General features: G+C 36.4%; 3 protein-coding genes across 6 annotated transcripts; 2 read left to right on the forward strand and 1 right to left on the reverse strand.

Annotated features, from left to right (window-relative positions):
• Positions 1–4933: 4933 nt before the first annotated feature.
• LOC103324626 (Inositol monophosphatase family protein) lies at positions 4934–8595 on the reverse strand. Of its 3 annotated transcripts, none has more exons than XM_008226706.3 (7): positions 8236–8591; positions 7949–8160; positions 7718–7777; positions 6386–6774; positions 5904–5982; positions 5775–5825; positions 4934–5309 (listed from the first exon to the last, which is right to left on the reverse strand). In XM_008226706.3, exons 1-7 carry the CDS (start codon positions 8522–8524, stop codon positions 5154–5156), a joined length of 1236 nt encoding a protein of 411 aa, XP_008224928.2. In that variant the 5' UTR covers positions 8525–8591; the 3' UTR covers positions 4934–5153. The 3 variants fall into 3 exon arrangements, 1 of the variants encoding a protein (XP_008224928.2); XR_016125268.1 differs by having other exon boundaries at positions 5220–5309; positions 6315–6774; positions 8236–8594; XR_016125267.1 differs by lacking the exon at positions 4934–5309 and adding an exon at positions 6085–6198 and having other exon boundaries at positions 6315–6774; positions 8236–8595.
• A 4884-nt stretch (positions 8596–13479) lies between these two features.
• Positions 13480–14244, forward strand: LOC103324628 (receptor-interacting protein). Its single transcript, XM_008226709.3, has 2 exons — positions 13480–13908; positions 14004–14244. The coding sequence occupies exons 1-2, from the start codon at positions 13624–13626 to the stop codon at positions 14169–14171; spliced, it is 453 nt and encodes a 150-aa protein (XP_008224931.2). The 5' UTR covers positions 13480–13623; the 3' UTR covers positions 14172–14244.
• A 1182-nt stretch (positions 14245–15426) lies between these two features.
• On the forward strand, positions 15427–18519 carry LOC103324629 (PapD-like superfamily protein). 2 transcript variants are annotated; one of them, XM_016793285.2, is made up of 8 exons: positions 15451–15856; positions 16324–16394; positions 16509–16590; positions 16736–16854; positions 17706–17783; positions 17944–18063; positions 18166–18245; positions 18329–18519. In XM_016793285.2, exons 1-7 carry the CDS (start codon positions 15598–15600, stop codon positions 18223–18225), a joined length of 789 nt encoding a protein of 262 aa, XP_016648771.1. In that variant the 5' UTR covers positions 15451–15597; the 3' UTR covers positions 18226–18245; positions 18329–18519. The 2 variants fall into 2 exon arrangements, with proteins under 2 accessions (XP_088904520.1, XP_016648771.1); XM_089048394.1 differs by having other exon boundaries at positions 15427–15856; positions 18166–18519.
• The last annotated feature ends 1703 nt before the right edge of the window (positions 18520–20222 follow it).

Raw genomic sequence — 20222 nt, forward strand, 5'->3', positions numbered from 1 at the left:
TCCTCTGTTAATCAACATGGCTACGTGTCCCTTTTCCTTTGAGAAACCAACATAGCTATTGTCATCATCAAGATTCAATAAGTTTTCAACTCCAATCTCTCTCTCTCTCTCTCTCTCTCTCTCTCTCTCTCTCTACATATATTTTAGATTTGCATAATTTTGTACCTACCCATCATCCATGATCCATGGCCATGCACTGCATGAATTATTTTTTTAATTAGTTTTCTTTTTAATTGATTGATGCACTATACATACAGAAATCAATGTGACAACTTGATGTGTTTAATAATAGAGATATTTAATTATATATCTATTTTTAGCACTAATAATATAAATAAATTATATACCATTTAATTTCTATAAACAAATCTCAAAAAAACTCAAAAAATGACAATTAGCCTTATTGAATTTAATTTTAATTATTAAATTACTTTAATGTCTTATTGAGTGTTTTTGGTATTTTTATGAGGTTTGGGGGTTGGGCTTGTTTTAAAAAATTGATGGCAGTTTTGTAATTTATAAGAAGTTAAAAGCCTCTTTATTATGTTGTAAATGAATTTTGTGTATGTTTCTGAAGTTCATTTAATATATGTTTTTTTTTATCATTTGGACCCTTATATTAGATATAATAGAGAATCTCCCTTGGTAATATTGATTTTTTTTTTTTTGTACAAGCGATAGTGTAAATTATTTTAAATTAATCGAATTTACATGGAAGATAATTCAAACTTGAATGTAGGGGGCAGTAACTATTCTTACTTGGTTTTTACTTCTTGGGTTATCGTTTTCCGGCGGGATTGGGTTGTGTCACTCCTGGCTTTCTGCATTCATATTAGGGAGGCTTAGCTGTCATCGACATAAGATATTGTAGTATGGGTGCCACGTACGTAACCCCCCCGGGCGTCTTTCCTTTGTGACTTGTGAGCTGACCAGTATTGTGTCCTTACTGGAACTTCACGTTCACGGCGTCGTTTCTTCTTCCCCTGCACTGCATGGCTCAACTCACGCCAATATCACGAGCCCTCTTCATCTTGCTATAAATACATAACTCAGAAATAATTGCTTGCCAACTCAATTATTCCGTTTTTTATTTAAAATAAAACATTTTTTTCAAAGAGAATCTTGACGGAACGAGAAAAACTTTATTGATAAAATAAAAAATTACAACGGGATGTTGCTTCCGACTGAACAAATCACATAATAAATCATTCTGAATAAAATCAGAAAACACCTCAAATCAAATAAAATTGTACATGTTATACAGACCGAATCGGAGTACAACACCATTTGCTCCCTTACAAGTAAATTGAAAAAGATAGCCGGGAATCTGCAGTTTCGTGGTGGGAGGTCAAATGATTCAACATTTTTGAGACATCAATTTAACTGTACGGACACTTCCAAAGAGGCAGTCAAAGCTAGCTATGAAAATGTTAGGTTACGTGATGAGACTGAGGAGAAGCATTTAATACAAGATGTGAAGACGGCAATAATGGAGTTCGGTGTTTGCCGAAATACATAGAGGCATTTATTATGCAGATAAAAAAGGCTCCTACAAAATTTTAATATTGCAAAGCGGATGTCACATGTTGCATATTAGTACGTACACACTATTATACACACACAAATAATTAAGAAATTTACTTGAATTATAATGTAATTAGCATGGTTATCATCTTATAAATAACCAAAAATTCCGTAATTAATCAGAATCAAATTCAAATATATAACATCGTTTTAAGCGCTTGTGTTTTTTTCTTTTGTTAGTTTGATTTTACCAATTAACAGTGTATAAACAAACAAAACCAGTTTGACTTTAACTTTGCTTAGTGAACTAAACCACGTTCTACTCTCACTCTCACTCTCACTCTCAAACCCATTTGGAACTTGCTGTCAATCAAAACGTCAACAACTTCACTTCATTGACTTGAAGCGAAACTGATTGAGCAATTATATGTGTAATGGTTTTCTTATACAATTTCCGATTAGACTAAGAATAGTAATTACACTAGTTCAAGAAATCGACTCAAGATTCCTTCATTCTAATTTCAATCTTAACTTAATTAATTAATTAATTATGGTTTGTCTAGTCCCGTCAAACTAACAGTGGCCATTAGTGATGTAATTATATTAATATATTAAAAGAGCTCCAATCAGCAGAAATGCACACTATTTTTTTCAAAGCTTGATTATCTATATCGTGGTTGGCAGTTGGCACCTTATCACTTTATGACTATTTTAAGCAATGGTTTTTATAAGTTGACCCAATCATAGCCATTAATAGCCATGCTTGCCACGTACACCGATCATGTGCATGATCTATGATCTACCGTCAAATAATGTTGATTAGTATGACTTATAACAATCTATTTTCCTGGAGGAAAACAAAATTGCATTGCAATTTGCATGCATGACGATCTCCAGTTTACGAAGCTGTTTTGCTTAGCGCAAAATTGTTGGAGACTCTGAGTAATTAATCTGATTGATTAGGTGGAATGCAACTTTACATGTTACGTGTCTGAATGCAAGACGTTAGTTCATCCGAAAGAGGGTTGTAGACCGTTGAAAAAGCAAGCACTTGCCTGAACCGGATGGCCTAATTTAAAATTAATTAAATATATCGGACCATCATTAGCCTGCCACTTGAGGAAATCTGACGTCTATTATTTAATCTCCAAGTCTCTTCCCAACAACAAAATAAACAAGGTCCCTCCGATCATGACGTACGAAAGTCTATGCTGTACTTTATTTGTTTCTCTCTCTCTATTTAATTAATCATTATTATTACCTTAATCAGGGGATTGATCAACGAGTTTATGCGATGAGTTTGAATTTCGTGTGTTAAACTTCCTTAATAGGCCATCTGGTGATCTGGAAGCATTTTGGTCATCCAACCAGGCCAGTAGTTTCAATTAGTACTACGTTAAGTCAACTTTAAAAACACATTAATTAAAGTACTAATTGAGTTTATAAAACTAAAACAAATGTTTAATTTGGACAGGTGTCCCTTAGATGTTTTAGTGTACACTTTTCAGAGGTGCCCATAAATTTAAATATAATATCGTTGTAATAAACGTGATTTCATGTGGACACACTGTTCATGGCGTCTTGTCTTATTCACCTTTATATAAGCATACAAATGGTGTACGGTCAAACATTATTTTAATCATCTACTAAGATCTTCACCTTGTAATCTCTAAGCCAATCCCTCACCTTGCTTGTGTCCCCTTCTCACCCCTTACCTTTGATTATAAAACCCTCAAGCTAGCCTAGATTTTCATTGGTTTGAACGGCTACATTAATGTAATTCAAGCTCGAAGTCATATATTAAAGTCATACCTCCCTCAAAATTATTTGTATCATTAAAAGGAGTCATTAATTTAAAGATAGCACAATATGCATGGGAGTTAGAGTTTAAAAAAAAAAAAAAAAAAAAAAGGAGCTGGGTAGTATATAATTGTATACAAATCGTATAAGAAGAAGAGTATTACTAGCTTTGGTATTTTCATGATTAATATACGCGACCGTAGGCTAATGTCTCCATGCTTGGTATCAAGGAGGCAACGTCCACTTAATTTAATTAACAAAATAGCTTAATTATTATACAGAAAAGTGGATTACTGCTTAAAATACAGAATACTGACGATTACGTCTAAAACTAAAAACGGTAATTAATGGTCCAAATCTTAGGGTTTGCTTGTACATACATGTAGCCAAAACACAAATGCATATACGTGTTAGTGTTGACTGAATCCCAAAATACATATATACCTGGCAGATTTTTTAAAATGTCGTACAACAAACGTTGAATAATGATTAACAAGCACGAATTAATTATTTGTTCCATGCAATTTCGTTGACAGAGTTCACATAAATTAGAGTATGCTGAGATACGAGATCCAAAGAGTTGCACAGTCACTATTACAACTCATAAGCAAATTTATATAATATTTTTCTACGTTTTTTAAAGATGTATATAATATTTTGTTTTCTTTATTAGTACGTAGTCCATGTTGAATCCACAAGCTTCTAAACTACATATTATCCGTGTGATCAAACCCTAAAGATGATGAGATTTCAAGAACTAGAATTGTACTCAACGTAAGCATTCTGGGGACACGTAGGGCATGTTGATGGGTTTGATGGAAGCCTCTGGAAATGGTGATAGGATGAGCACCATTCACGAGATCACAACGTGTCATAAGAACAGTGGTTTCAAGCTGAAATGTCAATGTATGTACGATCTTCGGGCTCGTTTGGGATTGCTTTTTCATGAAGTACTTCTGCTCATATGCGCTTCTAACAAAAACGCTTTTATTATAAAAATTTAGAATTTTCATAAAAAATTAAAGTGCTTCGTGAAAAAGCACTTGGGAGTGCTTCCTGAAAAAGTACATAGCAGGTGCTTCTCTAAGAAGTGCTTCTATGACCCAGAAGCGCTTCTAAACTTTTCTGCCAAACACTGTCAGAAAAGCTTTTAGCCCTTTCAAAAGCACTCACAAACAGGCGATTTGTTTGACTTTCCCTATTTGGGGGCCAATCATTTCTTGGCATATTGATTTACTTATGGTGGGCTTGAGTTCATCTGAAGGAAAATATTTCTCTAGAAGGGTTTTCATAGAAGTTGCTCAAAACAGAGCCATGAACGAACTGTTAATTGCTGCGGAATCTACAATAAGGATACCTGTTTGAACGACTAACGCTAACATGCTTCCTATTAAGATGGGAGCCAAGGATGGAACGTGGTTAAGAGAACTCCTATCAATCAGAGCAATTGAGTATAAAAAATTGTAGTTGGTGAAAAAATGCACCACCTGACCCAACCCCTATGGAACAAGTGTCAGAAAGGGTATCATACTTTCACAAACCTAAACGATCTTTTGCTTGAGGAACTGAAATCTCAGACCAAAAGAAAAAAAAAAGGAACTGAAATCTGTTTCTAATAGAAAGTATGGTTATTACATTGACTTGTAAAGAATCTGGTTTCTCTTACACTGGGATCTGGTAGCTGGAAAAGAATTGTGTATGACAATTTTAGGGGACAATAGTGCACATGAAGAATTAATGTCATATGGCATTCCGAAGAGTTTCTTGCCATATTTCAAAAAATACAATCAAATTGAAACAAAAATATAAATACGTATTTGAAATAGTAATCACCGTGCAACAGTGGACGAATTGGAAGATATCATCTCTACAAGCCGGTTATGCAAGTTGCCATTTGTCACAAGGATACCACCAGAAGGGTATATATTCCTCCGTCCAATTTGATCTGCTGCAAGATTAATTTGATCTCCCTTCCAGTCAGTCACCTGGTTTTACAGGGGATAATCTCTTAAAAGGAGGATATTGGGATTTCTCAATGGAACAAGTATCAATAAACAAAGTACTGGCTCCTCCTGTTGTACATGTAGGTGTTATTTTGTTTAGTTCGCTCTATTTAGTCCATTGAAGCAAGAGGTGTCATCCTAGATTATCAGTCTGTTTTACCTAGTGTCAGAAAACACTTCTCCAAGGAAGGCTGGAGAAATTTTGTTTTGCAATAGATAAAACAATCATAAATAACTTTAAAAAGAAAATATAGATACCAGAAATAGTCAAAGGCCTCCAATTTTAGTTTTCTGTTCTGAATTCTCATTAGTTAACCTCTTTGCAGTTTATACCAATCCTACAGTGGAGCTTAGCAGCAAACTCATATTTTATAATATGTATTATGACTTAAATGCACCAAGTTGGATACATTATGCGATACTTCAAAAAGAGTCATAGAAAAATACCTTTCCCCCTGCTTCATGCACACATATAATACCAGCAGCGTGATCCCAAGCCTACATTGTGATAAGTTGAAGTAAGTCATACTGATGTAGTTCCAAAAATCCACTTACAACTGGAATGAATTGCAATACCTTGGTAACTTTTTGAACTTTCACATTCTGCATATAAATAGATATCCCGCCTGAAGCCACCATTATATACTTGGATAAACTGCATGAGAAAAAGAAGAAAGGTACATACAAGTTCCTGTAAGCATTGACCAAGAAGCTGAAAGTAATTTGTAATGGATAATGGAATTTCAGAAATACGGACCCTTCACTTTATTCTAATAAGACTAATATGTCAAGAGCCAATTGTACAATGGTGAATCAGATTCAACACTAATAGAGAAACTTTTGCTATGTAAACTTGAGACACAAGGCCATCCTGTGCAAACAGTGGTCAATGAGTCATTGTGCAACACAGGCAATTGGTGATAGAGTATAGATTGTTTTTCTATGTATGCGAGAGTAAACAGATAGAAGAACAAGTTTAACAATCACCTAAAACTACTTTAAGATATATGAGCAATCTGACTTTTTGGTAGAAGTAGTCAAGGAGGAAGATAATAAACCTTCCGCAACAAGATTTCACAAGAAGAATTTGACCCTCATCAATGCTATCAGCACTAGTTGTTGAGGTGAACAAAGCTGACAGCGGATATGACTCCCATGCATCACTCGCTCTGATAGAATAGCGCGCCTCTTCCACCATGCAACATCCATCAACGTAGCATTGGGTCCAAGAATAATGCATTTTGGCTGTGAGATTTAGCACAGATGACAGGCGTTTTGTCCACGTGCCACACCCTGTATGAGCAACCATAATAATCCCTGATCCAGGTGGAGTGTTTTTTTCTTCCTGGACTTCAGAGGTGGATTTGTTGGATACATCATTCTGCCAGTTTGGGCAGCCCATGACACCTAATACAATCTGTCCGTCAACTACAAGAGCCAAACCTACCTGAAAATTGAGGTCGTTTATAGGCAACTCATATGGTAATAAGCAATGCAGTGAAACAGGTACGAAATTCTATACAGAAAACAGCTTCAATCATTTCTTTTTGCAACATAAAAGTGCTATTACTATGTTTGATTTGACACCATTGGCCTGATTTGACACCATTGGCCTTACTTCTTAAATAAGAAAGCAATAGCAACCATAATCACTTAAAAGCTGTAATCTCCTGAAGATTTATTTTCAGTCTGACCAATAACGAAGACATCCATTTACCTCTGGGTTTTTCTCCACACAAAAAAGGCATTATATAGAGATTTCTATAACAATAACTTGGTAGAATTTGTCTAAAATTCCTACTTGAGTTAAGCTTCCCCTCTTGCTCTTTCTCTTTGCCTCTTACTTGGATACTTCCATTGTGTAGAACAGATTGCGTGTTCTTTCTGTTTCTATGATTATATTCACAATTCCTACTTGAGTTAAGCTTCCCCTCTTTCTCTTTCTATTTGCCTCTTACTTGGATACTTCCATTGTGTAGATTGCGTATTCTTTCTGTATCTATGATTATATACACAACATAAATTACTCCATTTTGTATTTATTTCCTGCATCCTAAGTTTGAATAAAAACATCCTTAGTAATACTATCAGGAAGGTTGGGTTGGAAGAAGAGACTCTTGAATAGTATAATTTCAATAGTGTCAACTTCTAGCAGCATTTGATTAGTTTAGATACAGTAAAATGCATCTTGTAATGTCGATACGACATTAGACGCAATTATATAACTACAACTTGATGACCGATGAATAAATTTACAAGCAAATATCTGTTGTATTCCATAGCAAAGTTAATTACAGGTGCCATAAGATTCAAAACTCACTGTCATGACCAAATATCAGGGAGAGGAGAAAGAAACTCAATGCAACATTGTTGAAGTTAGTAAGACATACCACATACAATTCCTGATTTCCTTTCACAAATCCTTTTGTGCCATCAATTGGGTCCAGTACCTGCATTATGCTTCTCAGTTCATTTTGGAAGGCAACAATGTTTAACTAAAAACTGCAACCATGAAAGAAAGCAACGATTTTTAAGGAGAGAGCATAAGGAACACACACAAAGCTGCAATCTTTGTAATGTTCAATTCAAGCATACGATGCAAATGCAAATCCGAAACAAACCCAATACGTGGCCGGCTGAGCTCCGAAAGTAAAACCATCCTGGCCCCCTCTGTCAATGGCTTCCAATACATGATCAGGCGTCCATGGGTTTTCTCCATGGCTGGTCTTGCTAATAACCGCATCGAAAACTGGGCCCACTAGATTATTTGAACGTACAAACGCAGAGTCTTCTTCCGCCACCAAGGGAATGGAAGGGAAGCGTTTACCAAGCTCTGCCACCACCAAACTCCAATCAAAATTTGCTAAGAAAATAAATACCAAAAACAAAAGGACTAATTAGCAATTACCCAAACTCAAGAGCGCCTGGACACCAAAATCCGCCACCGTGACCGGAGTCTGGTCGTTTTTTTCAACAACCCGTCGTTTACTCGATAGCAAAGACGATTGGACTTCGACGCAGAGCGCGCAAGCTCTCTCTACGGCATCGACGGCTGCTTCCAGCTCCCGATGGTGCTTGGCCTTCTCAGTGCCGAACGGCAAACTCGACCTCACGCTGAAGCGTCGCCTGCGGACCGCCGGATCGGGCTGACTGAATCGGACGGTCGAGAAATGCCGGGCTGAGTGGACGAGAATCATGGCGGGTTAAACGGTCGGCTGTAGGGATGGGCATCTCATCCGAATTATCTGCATACCAACCGTACAGTACTGACGTATGACGTATTGGTTTGGTTTGGTTAAATAATTATTTTTTAATTTTAATTATTCCGATCCGATCCGTACTGAGATATTTGATTTGATTAATGTAACAATATTTCTAACCCGACGAAAATCCGTATCGATCCGATATTTATACTTATTCTATTATTTAAATACAAAATAAGAAACTAATAATAAATACAATCAATACTTTGTATCACTCCTTTATCACTGTTATATCACTTCTTTATCATCATTGTATCACTCATTATTCTATCACTTCTTTATCACTCGGGTATTGTAGCACTTTTTGATCATAGATGAATTTATGAATTTCCTATGTTTTTCAATTTCGACATTTGTATCTTTTTTTACCTGTAACTTTCCAACCGTTAATCCAAATTTTATTTTCTTTATATGGTTGAATTCAGCATGAAAAACTAAATAACCCTACGCAGAATAAATGTCAACACCATTTACATAAATGTAGAGAATTCGGTAAAAATAACACTCAAATGTTCAAACAACAAACACAAGTGGCTCCCATTACATCTTGAGTATTTATTGAATGATATAGTGACTAAGTTATTTGATTTCATACTTGAATGAATTAGATTATTGGATTTTTATATTTTATAAGGATAATTTGGTGTATTTGTTCAAGAACTTATGTTATGTGAAAGTATTATAAATTGTATTTTTATTAGTATGTTTTTATTACGGTACTACCGGCGTATCCGAATCAATCCGAACCGAATATTAGGTTAACCAATCCGAAGTCTACAAGTCTTTGGTTTGGTTAACGGAAGAGCTTTCTACCATTCCGAACCGATCCGTGCCCAGGCCTAGTCATTGTATAGTTTGAGTTAAACATTGTTAAAAGGCGGTTGGTGGAGATCAAGCTGCAAATTTGGTAAAATTTTATAAGGCCCAAATTCGCTTATCCATTTTATCATTTCAGTTTGGGCCATTTTTTAAACCCTTCTCTTTAGATTATGACTTCAAACTCGCCCTAAATATATATATATTTTTTTTATAATGTAAAATTGTTTGGTTAGAAATATTAATCTTGCTAGTTGAAAAATAATTTTGAAAAAATAATTTCAAACAATTTGTGCTTAGCTTAGACTCATTTTGTGCTCCACGTTCTTGGATGAATAATCTCATAACAACCTAATACAATTTATACTCATGTCACAAAGTATACAATTTTATAGGTCAATGTCTCGATAAATCAAGTACATTTGCTAACGTCTCGATAAATCAAGTACATTTGCTAACGTCTCAATAAATGGGCTATTTTGTTGTTTAGAAGCCTCTTGCCATGTACATGCCTCATCTATTTTCTTTAATACAAATGATATTGTGGGATATGACCTATATAAAGGAAGGGGACGATATTGAATAGGGGAGATTCGAACATACGATCTAAAATGCATAACTAACTACTCTCAACCAATTGAATTTGTAAGGGTCTTTTTATTCTAGCAGCTTGACGAATGGACTTGGGTTGCCCAAAAAGAGAAACAAGTGAAGCTGCCCCTATGTCTGAGTTCAAGGATCAGGCCCCAAGAGTGTTTCGAAAGGGTAGCTGAGCCTTAAGAAACACTTTGGTCTGCTTCACCAATGAAACCAACAGTCGCTTACAGATAACTTCTTGAGCTTGGCATGAGAAGCTTGTGGCATGAGAGCTGAGTATTCATGAGTTTAGCATGAGAGAGAGAGAATGAGTTGAGATGGGAGAAAATGGAGGAATATGGCTTGAAATTGCAGGGGTTTTAGGGATGAGAGATAATGATTGCTCTCTGGATGTGTGTTTATGGAAAGCGAGGAAGAAGATAGAAGTATGGGTGGCTTTGGCATATTTCCAGCAGCTTGACGAAAGCTTCATCAAGCTCCTGGGTGATTTGACAGAAGAGAAAATAGGAAGCAATGGAATAACAAGACTTGAAATTGAAGGATTTCAGAGATGAGAGATGATGTTTGCTCTCTTGGATGTGGGTTTTGAAAGAGAGAAATGAGGAAGATGGAAGAATAAAGCATGAAATTGAAGGGTTCCATAGGGGATGCTTGCTTTCGATGAATTCTCATGGTTGCTGGGAGGCTTGTAGCAACCAAGGTGAGTTGTCTTTGCTGGGAAGAAAGTGACTCCTTTTATAAGCTATGAAAACCTTACTTTTGTCAAGCCATCCTCTCCTAATTTCCTCACTTTCTTTCATTTACTCTTATTTGGTGAAATTTCCCTAGCCTGAATCCATAGGTACGCAGCTTTTTGAGGATCAAAGGTCCTCAGGTAGCTGGACTTCTCCATGTTGGTGAGGAGCCACCCACTTTTGTTTCTTGTTTTCTTACCAAAGCTTGAAGAGGAAAGAATAGGTAAGGGTATTTGGTCAAAAAGGTGATCAGCACATGGGTTTGCTTGTTTTAGGTGGTTTGGTTGCGATTTGGTTTTAACAGATATGCACGACGTTGGATATTTTATAAGGTCTGGGCTTTTTTGTTTTCAACTTGTGAGTTCATTTTGATTTCTTCAGACTATTGGAAGCTTTGGCTAATGTGGGACTTTCTCACGTGTTATGGGCTATTAGGTTTTCTTAAGGTGATGAGCTACTAGGTTTTTTCTCATGCTTACCCATATGTTTGGACTCAAGGAATATGCTTAAGTTTTGGTGCTCTCAAGTAGCCCAAAACTTCCACTCTTTGACCATCAATGGCCTGTGAATGCTCGAACCATTCATACCACAAATCGTTTAGCAAGCAAATAAGAATTTTCTGCTTAGTGTTGTAGTGGGCTGAAAATATATTTAAGCTCACCTTGAATTTTTGGGCCTCAATGAATTACAAATCTCTTAGACCATCTCCAACCTTGGGTGGAAACTCAAATTTTGAGTTTAGCCTCCAAAACCATCTCCAACCCATGTATTTTGGGGTGGAAATTGAGAAATCTCAAATCTTGGGTGGAATTCATCCATTTTGCTGGTGATAATTTTGTGGCCCAAAATCGCTTTTTATAATTTTTTTTGAAGCTGTTATTTTTTTTGTTTTTTTTTGTTTTGTTTTATTTTAATATTCCAACAACTATATTTGTAATTAATAATCATGATTAATTTTAAGCAATCTCAACAGCAAAATTTAATGATTGTCGTTTATTTAAAAATACTTAGATAGTTTAAACACACTTACATAATTCAATGAAGAGTTCGAATTATTCCGCATACGTATGGTATTGTACTTATTTTTTTTTAAGTGAAATTCAATTATGTTTTGGAATTTTATTTTTTTAGGTTAAAATGTTTAGAAAATTAAATCACGAGTGTTGAAACAAAAATAATGTCAAGAAAAATTAACAAGAAACAAAATCTAGGGGTTAATCATTCTTAAACAATTTAATAAAGTTGCGGACTCAAATTATGAGTCTACAAGGTTGGAGGAAAAAAATTTTTGAGTCCTGAAAATACATGAATAGTTGTATTTTGGAGGGTAAAAATTTGAGTTTAGCCCAAACATGGTTGGAGATGGTCTTACCGTGCCTCATCTATCGTTTAGATAAAATCATTTTATAACGTGTTTACCCTGATCAAGAATAATTCAAAACATCTAAATCAGAAATGATCTTTTATCATGTAAAGGATAATTATTTAAAATCCGGAAGACAGAAACTTCCAGAATCCCACGTCGAAAATCTTGTCCTTATCCTGAAGTTTAGAGCTATCCTAAGACACGTGGCCCTCGCTCACTGGATAGGGCCCCACTTCCCCCCCAAGTTGTCATTGCAAAGTCCGTTGTGATCACGCTATCCATCACATCACTGCCGTCTGTTTCCCATGTTTTCAGCGGTCAACAAAGCCATAGATTTCTAAAACCTGGGATTCATCTACTGAATTCACCTTTTTCTCTCTTTACCCTCTCTATATATACAAGCAAGATCAATCCAAAAGCGAAACTGATATATAAAAAAACAATTGCAACCCAAGATTTTTTGTTGCTTTGAAAATTCATTTGTGGGATATTATTATCTGGGCATGAGCTTGAGGGACGTGAGTAGAGCGGTGTACCAGGCAGGGATGAGGGTCATGCAGGGGGTCAAAGAGCAGGCTCCCAAGTGTGGTGGTTCATCATCTTCTTCTTGTTCTTCTTCTTCTTCATCTTCATGGCGTTTCTCTTCATCTGTTGATTCGGGTGCTTTCAAGGCTGGCAACAGTGACAAGGTTAAGCAAGCAGAGGAGTCTCTCAGGACTGTCATGTACTTGAGCTGTTGGGGTCCTAACTGATCAGCGGTGTCGTTTTACTCTTTAATCTAAACCAAAGCAAGCAGCTACAAACGAGATTAATCAAATTTGAGAGGTGTCTCGCTTTTAGCTCATCAGCTTATTGCTTTTTGGTGTAAATTTTGATGGGACATGTATAAATTTCTTTTGTGTAGTTTGTATACATGTATATTATTTCTATCAAATTTCAAGTCAATATCCTATCGGTTTGAAAAATGAGTCCAATTGCAAGGTTGAGTTAAGCTAGTTAGTTAAGGCAAGGCAATATATCCGTTCCTTTACGCTCAAATTCGATCGATCTCTCTTTCTAATCGCTTGAATCTCAATGTATGTGAGCAAAACTACCCTATTTATTACACAAAATGAATGAAAATTGAGAAGTTAAGGACATTGGGAAAACTCAAAATCTACTGGTATGATAAATAATTGATGGCTATGTTGACTTGGATTAAAACGTGGATGAATTCAGTGGTTACAGATCAAATTATGCACATGGCAAAATTCCATGGGCTCATTTTAGAAAGATGGAGTTCAATAGTGCTCACTATAGCCCAAGCCAAACCCATCGGTCTTGACGCCACAGGCTGCAAAGCCCAATCTAATCTGCTAACAAACCACCTTCTCCGGTCTCCACCACAAATAACAAATCTTTCAAAATAAAAGCGATAAGCTTCTCTTCCCCTGTTCTTCTTCTTGCTCTTGTCTTGCCACTACGAACACACGCATTTACTTCAAGAAACAGAGCAAAACCCTTCACCTAAATCAGATAACATGTTCTCGCTCAAGCTTTGCAAAAGCCACCATAACTCACCCTTCCTCTCAAACCCTCATCAACTTCAACAAGCAGCAAAAACTCAAAGTGCCCATTTTGCACCATGCAAAATACTGAGCCCCCATAAAAGAAAACTTGGCGTGAGAGCAAGTAGCAGTGGACAAGGAGGAGAAGCAGCTGAGGAGAAAAGCAGCGAAAGACGACCTTTCCTAACCCTAGAAGAAGCTGGTCTAGTAGAAATATCTGGTCTCAGCACTCACGAGAGGTTCCTATGTCGTTTAACGGTAAGTAGAAATTAATATATACACATTTTTATTCTTTAATTTCCTCTCTAAATATTTATTCATTTTAAATTTTGTGTATAAATATGTGTACATAGATATCGTCTTTGAATCTGCTGAGGGTGATATCAGAGCAAGAAGGTTGCCGAATTGAGGAGCTAAATGCTGGCAAGGTATGCGACTGGTTTGTGAAGGACAAGCTGAAAAGAGAGCAGAACTTAGACTCTGCTGTCCTTCAATGGGATGATTCTTCCGAGTTTCTCTAACTAAACAAGACTTTGTAAAAACGACATCCAGTTTTGAATAAAACGCTTGCACGGCTTAATTGTCTTATGTTTACAATTTAGGAGGACGCCTTTCCTGCTTTTGTCACGCTTTTTGGGCATTGGAAGGCAAATGTTCCAAGTATTTTTATTTTCTTGGTTTAATTAATTTAATAATAATTCAACCAAAACATTCTTGAATTTTAATTTGAATAAGGGTTCCAGGTTGTTTTCATGGCCAAGGCGACTTCAAACGCGTAATTGACGCTAAAATTGAATATTTTTTTTAATTTTAAATTCTTGGTATGGAATCTCTATCTCCACGTCTTAATCATGGAGGTCACGTCCAAAGCCAAATTGCTATTTAGATAAGCTTGTGGGAGAATCGTTTTTTTGGGATAAATTACAATTTCTTATATAAAAATAAGAGTTCAACAATACCACTAACTTATTAGAAATGAGATTTGTTTAGCAAGACAAAATTATTTATTATCTTTTGCAAATTAAAGTAAAACATAAATTAACTTTTTCACTCTTTCAAAAATGAAAAGATAAGTTGAAGTTGCATGTCTTAGGCCAGTTGGTCAAATCAATGAGCTCGTTCTTTTCACTTAATTTCAAATTCCGCTATATATATAAGATTAATTTAAAATAATTTAAATTATGATTTGTTTGTTCTATTATAAATAAATTCCCAAACATATCGATAATAAAATTAAAATTTATTGTGGGCTTGGTGGGTGGCAGTCCATTGTATGCTATTTGCTATCCTCCAATTCAGCCTTTGATTGATTGGCAGTCCATTGTGGCAAAAAAGAAAAAGAAAAATCAAAGTCTAAAATGTTGTTGCGTTGGGTCAGCTTGGAGGAAAAACAGTGAAAAGCTGCTGTGATTTGTTGGTCATCACTGGCACCACTCAACTCAAGCATTTCTCGTGTTCACTTTCCGCATAGGATTTAATTAATAATTAAACGCACACTCAGGAATTGGTTAAGCAAGCAAATAAGAACCTAATCCCACCAAAACCCACCGTTAACAAAAAATTACAGTCTGAGACTCTCTCGGCTCAGGCCTCTGATTTGATTAACGCAAAGTCAACTCCGCAGCCTCGCGTCAACGGTTTGTCTTTTGCGACCCAGACTTGGGCTTGGTTCACTTTCACAGAAAAGTGGAAAAAGCATTCTATCCTCAGTACGGCGTCGTTTCCACCATTGTCCAAGTAGTAAAAGTACAAAGCGGGAGGAGAGGACGCTACAAAAGGTGAGCACAAAAGGCCGGGCGTGAACTCAATCGGTCAAATTCAATTAAATCCTCCCCCTCAGTTCCGATTTGCCCCTCTCACTTGTCACCACCAACCAACGCAGACGCAGAGTTACAGACCGTGAAGCCGGTAACCGACGCCGTTTGACTTTGTCTAATGCTCTGAGAGATGACCATAGCTGACCAAAAGTCGTCGTCCGACGGAAAAGTCTGGGGCTTCTTCAAGCGGCCGTTTCGGCCGTCCGGGAACACCACCGTTACGACGTCGTCCACATCGTCGTCGCACAACGCTCCTCAGCATAGCAACGGTCCTCAAGGCGACGGATCAAATCCACCAGCTACGAATTCGGTGTCGTCCGTCGCCAGGTCGCTGCTCCCCACTCGCCGTAGACTCAAGCTCGATCCCCACAATAAACTCTATTTTCCTTGTACGTCTTATCTAATCCATTATATTAATTTATTCTAATTATATACACACACATATATATATATATATATATATATGTATATACACACACCATATTTGGTATGTTACAGTTTAATTGCGTTTGCCTAAAATAGTTGTATATTGTGATAAATTGTTGTGGATTTAGATTTGCTTCTAGATTTTAGATTATGTTGCGGATTTTAGTTAGTATGAAATTATTTGTTTTAGCTTGATGATTGTCTAAACATAAGGATTAAAGTTGAGCTAATCGTGTTGCTCATCAGCGATATCAATGATTTTTGTATTTCTAATCAGAATTCTTGGAATGGTTTAATGGCTAAAGTGGCCAATCAAGCAGTTTATTTCGGTATTTGTTTGTGATTAAAGATGTATGCAGGTTTGCTCGCTTTATTGCTGCCTGATGATTCATTTGGTTATTTATATGTATGAACTCTGTGTTTCTTGAAGGTGAACCTGGAAAGCAGGTTAGGAGCGCCATTAGAATTAAAAACACAAGCAAGTCATATGTAGCTTTCAAGGTACCGTAACCATCTTATGTTTACAGTTTTCTTTCTGCTAATGTTGATGACATTGTCAAAGCTTCTTATCCTGTTTGAATTTTTCTAATGAGTTGCTTACTTTTCTTACTGTAGTTTCAAACAACTGCACCAAAAAGTTGTTTCATGCGTCCTCCAGGAGCTATTCTTAGTCCTGGCGAAAGCATTATAGCAACGGGTAATGGTTTTTGTATAACTTTTTGCAATTTCATCGAATGCCCTTTTATATTATAGAGTTGGAACCATTATTATCTTTCTATTCAAGTGGTTTCTTAATTTTGCTTTTCTAGCAAGTTTTTCTTAATTTTGGTTTGTGATGACAGTATTCAAGTTTGTGGAGGTTCCAGAGAACAATGAAAAATTGGTGGATCAAAAGAGCAGGGTTAAATTTAAAATCATGAGCCTGAAGGTGAAAGGAGCAATGGACTATGTACCCGAGCTGGTGAGTTGCATGCATCCTTTAAAAACTATCTTGAGGTTTATTGTTAATTTATTAACTAAATTTGATAACCATGTTCAGAAATATTTGATTTGGGTGTTCTCTTAGGTGTGCTTATTTATAGGCCTGAACATTTCTATAACTAGGCTATTTAGATTTTTCGTGTATGTTTAATCTTAGTTCTTTTTTAGGATGGTACATTTAGTATATAATACTGATTGCAGGTAGTAAGCGACACTATGAAGTTTTGTATTTGAATAAGAAACCGGGCATTGCTGTAGTTGTCCTGGAGTAGATGTCAAATGAATTATGGCTATATGCGGCAATTTTGTTTTATTGAAATCATAATCTCCCTGCCGTGGTGATACTTTTCGTGAGGTGACTATTAAAGTGTCCAGACTTAATGGAATATTAACTCTTTTAATTAAAAGCTGATTTGAGTGTAGTTAATAGCAGACTTCATTCTGAAGAAGTTGTAGCCATGTCTTCAGAAACGGTATAAAGCTTCAGTTTTTAATACATTTGAATTATCTTAGCTGTTGATTGCATAGTTTCTTCACAATAGATACAAGTTGATATGAATTGGCAGTCATGTTGAAAAGTGAAAAGCTTGTGTCTGCTGTTTGCATTTATGGTATGCAATAAAATTCAAATTTGTTTTGAATTTTTTGAATGGTCTAAACTGAGCATGTGTCTGCTGTTATGGTACTCCTGCTGCAGAGGATGCATGTTTCAAGGGATTATAACTTTTTTGTTTCGTTAAGGCTATGGAAAAACTGAAGTGCCAGTCATGTGGAACATTCTTTTGAAAAAAAATTCTGGCACTAACCTTAGAAATTCTTTCTTGTGAACAGTTTGATGAGCTGAAGGACCAAGTGGCAATAGAGCAGATCCTACGGGTTGTCTTTCTAGATCCAGAGCGTTCTACCCCGGTAAGTGTGGTTGATGTGTCCTTAACTTGATGTCAATATTTGTATTTGTAAAGTGTATATCATGAACCTGCTTAGGCACATGTTCACTGTTCACATTTATGATACTGATACTGAAAGGGATACCTGTTTTAAGAGATGAACCTTTTTTTGTTTCTTCAAGGCTATGGAAAAACTGAAGCGTCAATTGGCTGATGCTGATGCTGCGCTTGAGGAACGCAAGAAACCTCCAGAAGATACTGGTCCGAAGATTATTGGAGAAGGGCTCGTGATAGATGAATGGGTGAGTACTTTGTTCTGTTGTGACGCGAAAGTTGGTTGTGAAATGACTTTCCCCTTATTATGTGCTTCATCCATTTTTATCGTTTCTTTCTGTCTTGTTTAGAAGGAGAGGAGGGAAAGATATCTTGCTAGGCAGCAAGTGGAAGGGGTGGACTCGGCATGACCTGGTGCTTCATTTGTTTTGTAAGGTTTTCGCTGATTGAGTGGAAAAATCAATAGTCCACTCTGGTCTATCACTTGTAACCATCTTTTATCTTTTCCCGCAGATGTTGTATTCAAAAAAATGACGAGGACAATCCATTATACTTTGATGTAAAAAAAGAAAACAATTTGAAGTGGAGTCTCTTGTAATGTGGGAGTACTCTGAACTTAGCTAGTAGTCACATCTCTCTGTAGATAATGCGATTTTGTGTTGATTTCGTGTCTCTTTCGAGAATAAAACTGGTCTTTTGAATGATGTGGAAGTGTACAAGGTAAGTTGAGCATCGACTAACATTACCATACTTTTAGGCAAATGTTGGTCCAGTTATGTTATATGCAGGATCTCTTTGCAAAGTCTAGGATATTTTAAGTAAGAAATTAGAAATATGGTTCCAAGTACCAAGGCCAACTATGATATTCTCAACCGTTATTTGACGGACGTGTGTGAAGCTCCTAGCAAGCATTAAGAACTTCAAACTTTGATATCTGCTTCTACTTGCCCAAGAAGTTAAAACTTTTCTTTGTTGTCTTCCCAAGAAAGAAGCCTTTGGATTTGGTCACCGTCAAATTTGTAGAACGAATAAATAAATAACAAGAAGAATAGCAGCCACTGGTAACACCAGAAACCATGGCTTCCTACCAATGGTTTTTGGTTTTGTTTTGGGGTTATCCAAAACCGCTAAAACCCCATCCCTCTCGAGCCAACTGATAAATACTCTGCCAGCCAAAGCTCCCTCTCCCTCTTCCTCTATATAATAAACTCACTACTCAGAGCACCCCTTAAGACAAAGGCTTGTCCAATTCAGTTATAAATTACAATACAATCAAGAAGAAGACGAAGAAGAAGAAGATCAAAATGAGTTATTGGGTAGGTGCGGGCGCAGGCACAGGCACTGTGGAAGGCCGTAGAGATGATGATGCTGATGATGCGAGCAGCCGCAAGCTCAACAAACAGAGACACTTGTTCTTGTCATGCAATAGTAATAGTAATAATCCAGCGAATGGAGGGAGCGAAAGTGATAGGAGAAAGCAGCAGGCTATGGCTGAAGAGTCCCTTCACAAAGTCATGTACTTGAATTGTTGGGCACAAAGCTAGCTAGCTAACGGCTTGCTTGCTTGGCCCAGAAACAAACAAGCATACAAGCACAAATTTGAAATTTCATTTGTTCCTACCTGTAACTTGGGATATGAAAATGTTTTTAGTCTGTTTATCTCTATGCTTGCAGTCATGGCTATTTTTCCTACAAAAATTAGTTTGGGATGGTTAGAAGAAGAAACAAATGGAATTGGAGTTTTCTAGAATACAAATGCTCCACTCAGACTCTCCGATCAACACATTACAAACAAGAAAGTGCAGCTCTATGGAACAATTAAAAAAAGAAACCTGCCTATTATTTTGAACAATAAAAAAAAAATTAACAAAGCCAAGTACAAAAGATCAAACAGAATGCAATATTGATGGCACGGCTATACTGAAAGCGGGGACTATAATATATTATATTTATATTTTAAAAAAGTATTAAAAAACCCAGTATAGCCGCGCGGCTATACGGATTAAAAGTATAGCGACGCGGCTACACTGGGGACCTTCTTTTTTTTTAAATAAATAATATGGCCGCGCGGCTATACGTTTAAATATATATATATATATATATATATCAAGAGTATAGCCGAACGGTAGTACCCTTTAAACATATTTTTTTTATTTCTTTGATAAATAGTATAGCCGCGCGGCTATATGGATATATTATATGTAAAAAAATATAGCCGCGTGTCGATACTGGGTTTTTTACTTTTTTTAAATCAATAGTACAGCCGAGCGGCGATACCTTTAAATATAATATATTTCCATAGTATTGGCGCGCGGCTATACTGGGTTTTGTACTTTTTTAAATAAATAGTATAGCCGCGCGGCTATAGGTTTAAATATAATATATTATAGTCCCCGCTCTCAGAATT

Source organism: Prunus mume, linkage group LG3, assembly GCF_029339155.1.
Source record: "Prunus mume cultivar Tortuosa linkage group LG3, ASM2933915v1, whole genome shotgun sequence".
Classification (NCBI taxonomy): Eukaryota; Viridiplantae; Streptophyta; class Magnoliopsida; order Rosales; family Rosaceae; genus Prunus; species Prunus mume.

Bases quoted from the DNA above. Each gene is read 5' to 3' on its own strand.
- LOC103324628 (XM_008226709.3), top strand. From the start codon at position 13,624: ATGTTCTCGCTCAAGCTTTGCAAAAGCCACCATAACTCACCCTTCCTC. The intron at 13,909-14,003 runs GTAAGTAGAAAT...ATGTGTACATAG, and splicing joins GGTTCCTATGTCGTTTAACG to ATATCGTCTTTGAATCTGCT.
- LOC103324629 (XM_089048394.1), top strand. From the start codon at position 15,598: ATGACCATAGCTGACCAAAAGTCGTCGTCCGACGGAAAAGTCTGGGGC. The intron at 16,591-16,735 runs GTAATGGTTTTT...TTGTGATGACAG, and splicing joins CGAAAGCATTATAGCAACGG to TATTCAAGTTTGTGGAGGTT. The intron at 18,064-18,165 runs GTGAGTACTTTG...TGTCTTGTTTAG, and splicing joins GGCTCGTGATAGATGAATGG to AAGGAGAGGAGGGAAAGATA.
- LOC103324626 (XM_008226706.3), bottom strand. From the start codon at position 8,524: ATGATTCTCGTCCACTCAGCCCGGCATTTCTCGACCGTCCGATTCAGT. The intron at 5,983-6,385 runs GTTTATTATCTT...TTTCTCATGCAG, and splicing joins GTGAAATCTTGTTGCGGAAG to TTTATCCAAGTATATAATGG. The intron at 5,826-5,903 runs GTATTGCAATTC...ATCACAATGTAG, and splicing joins AAGTTCAAAAAGTTACCAAG to GCTTGGGATCACGCTGCTGG.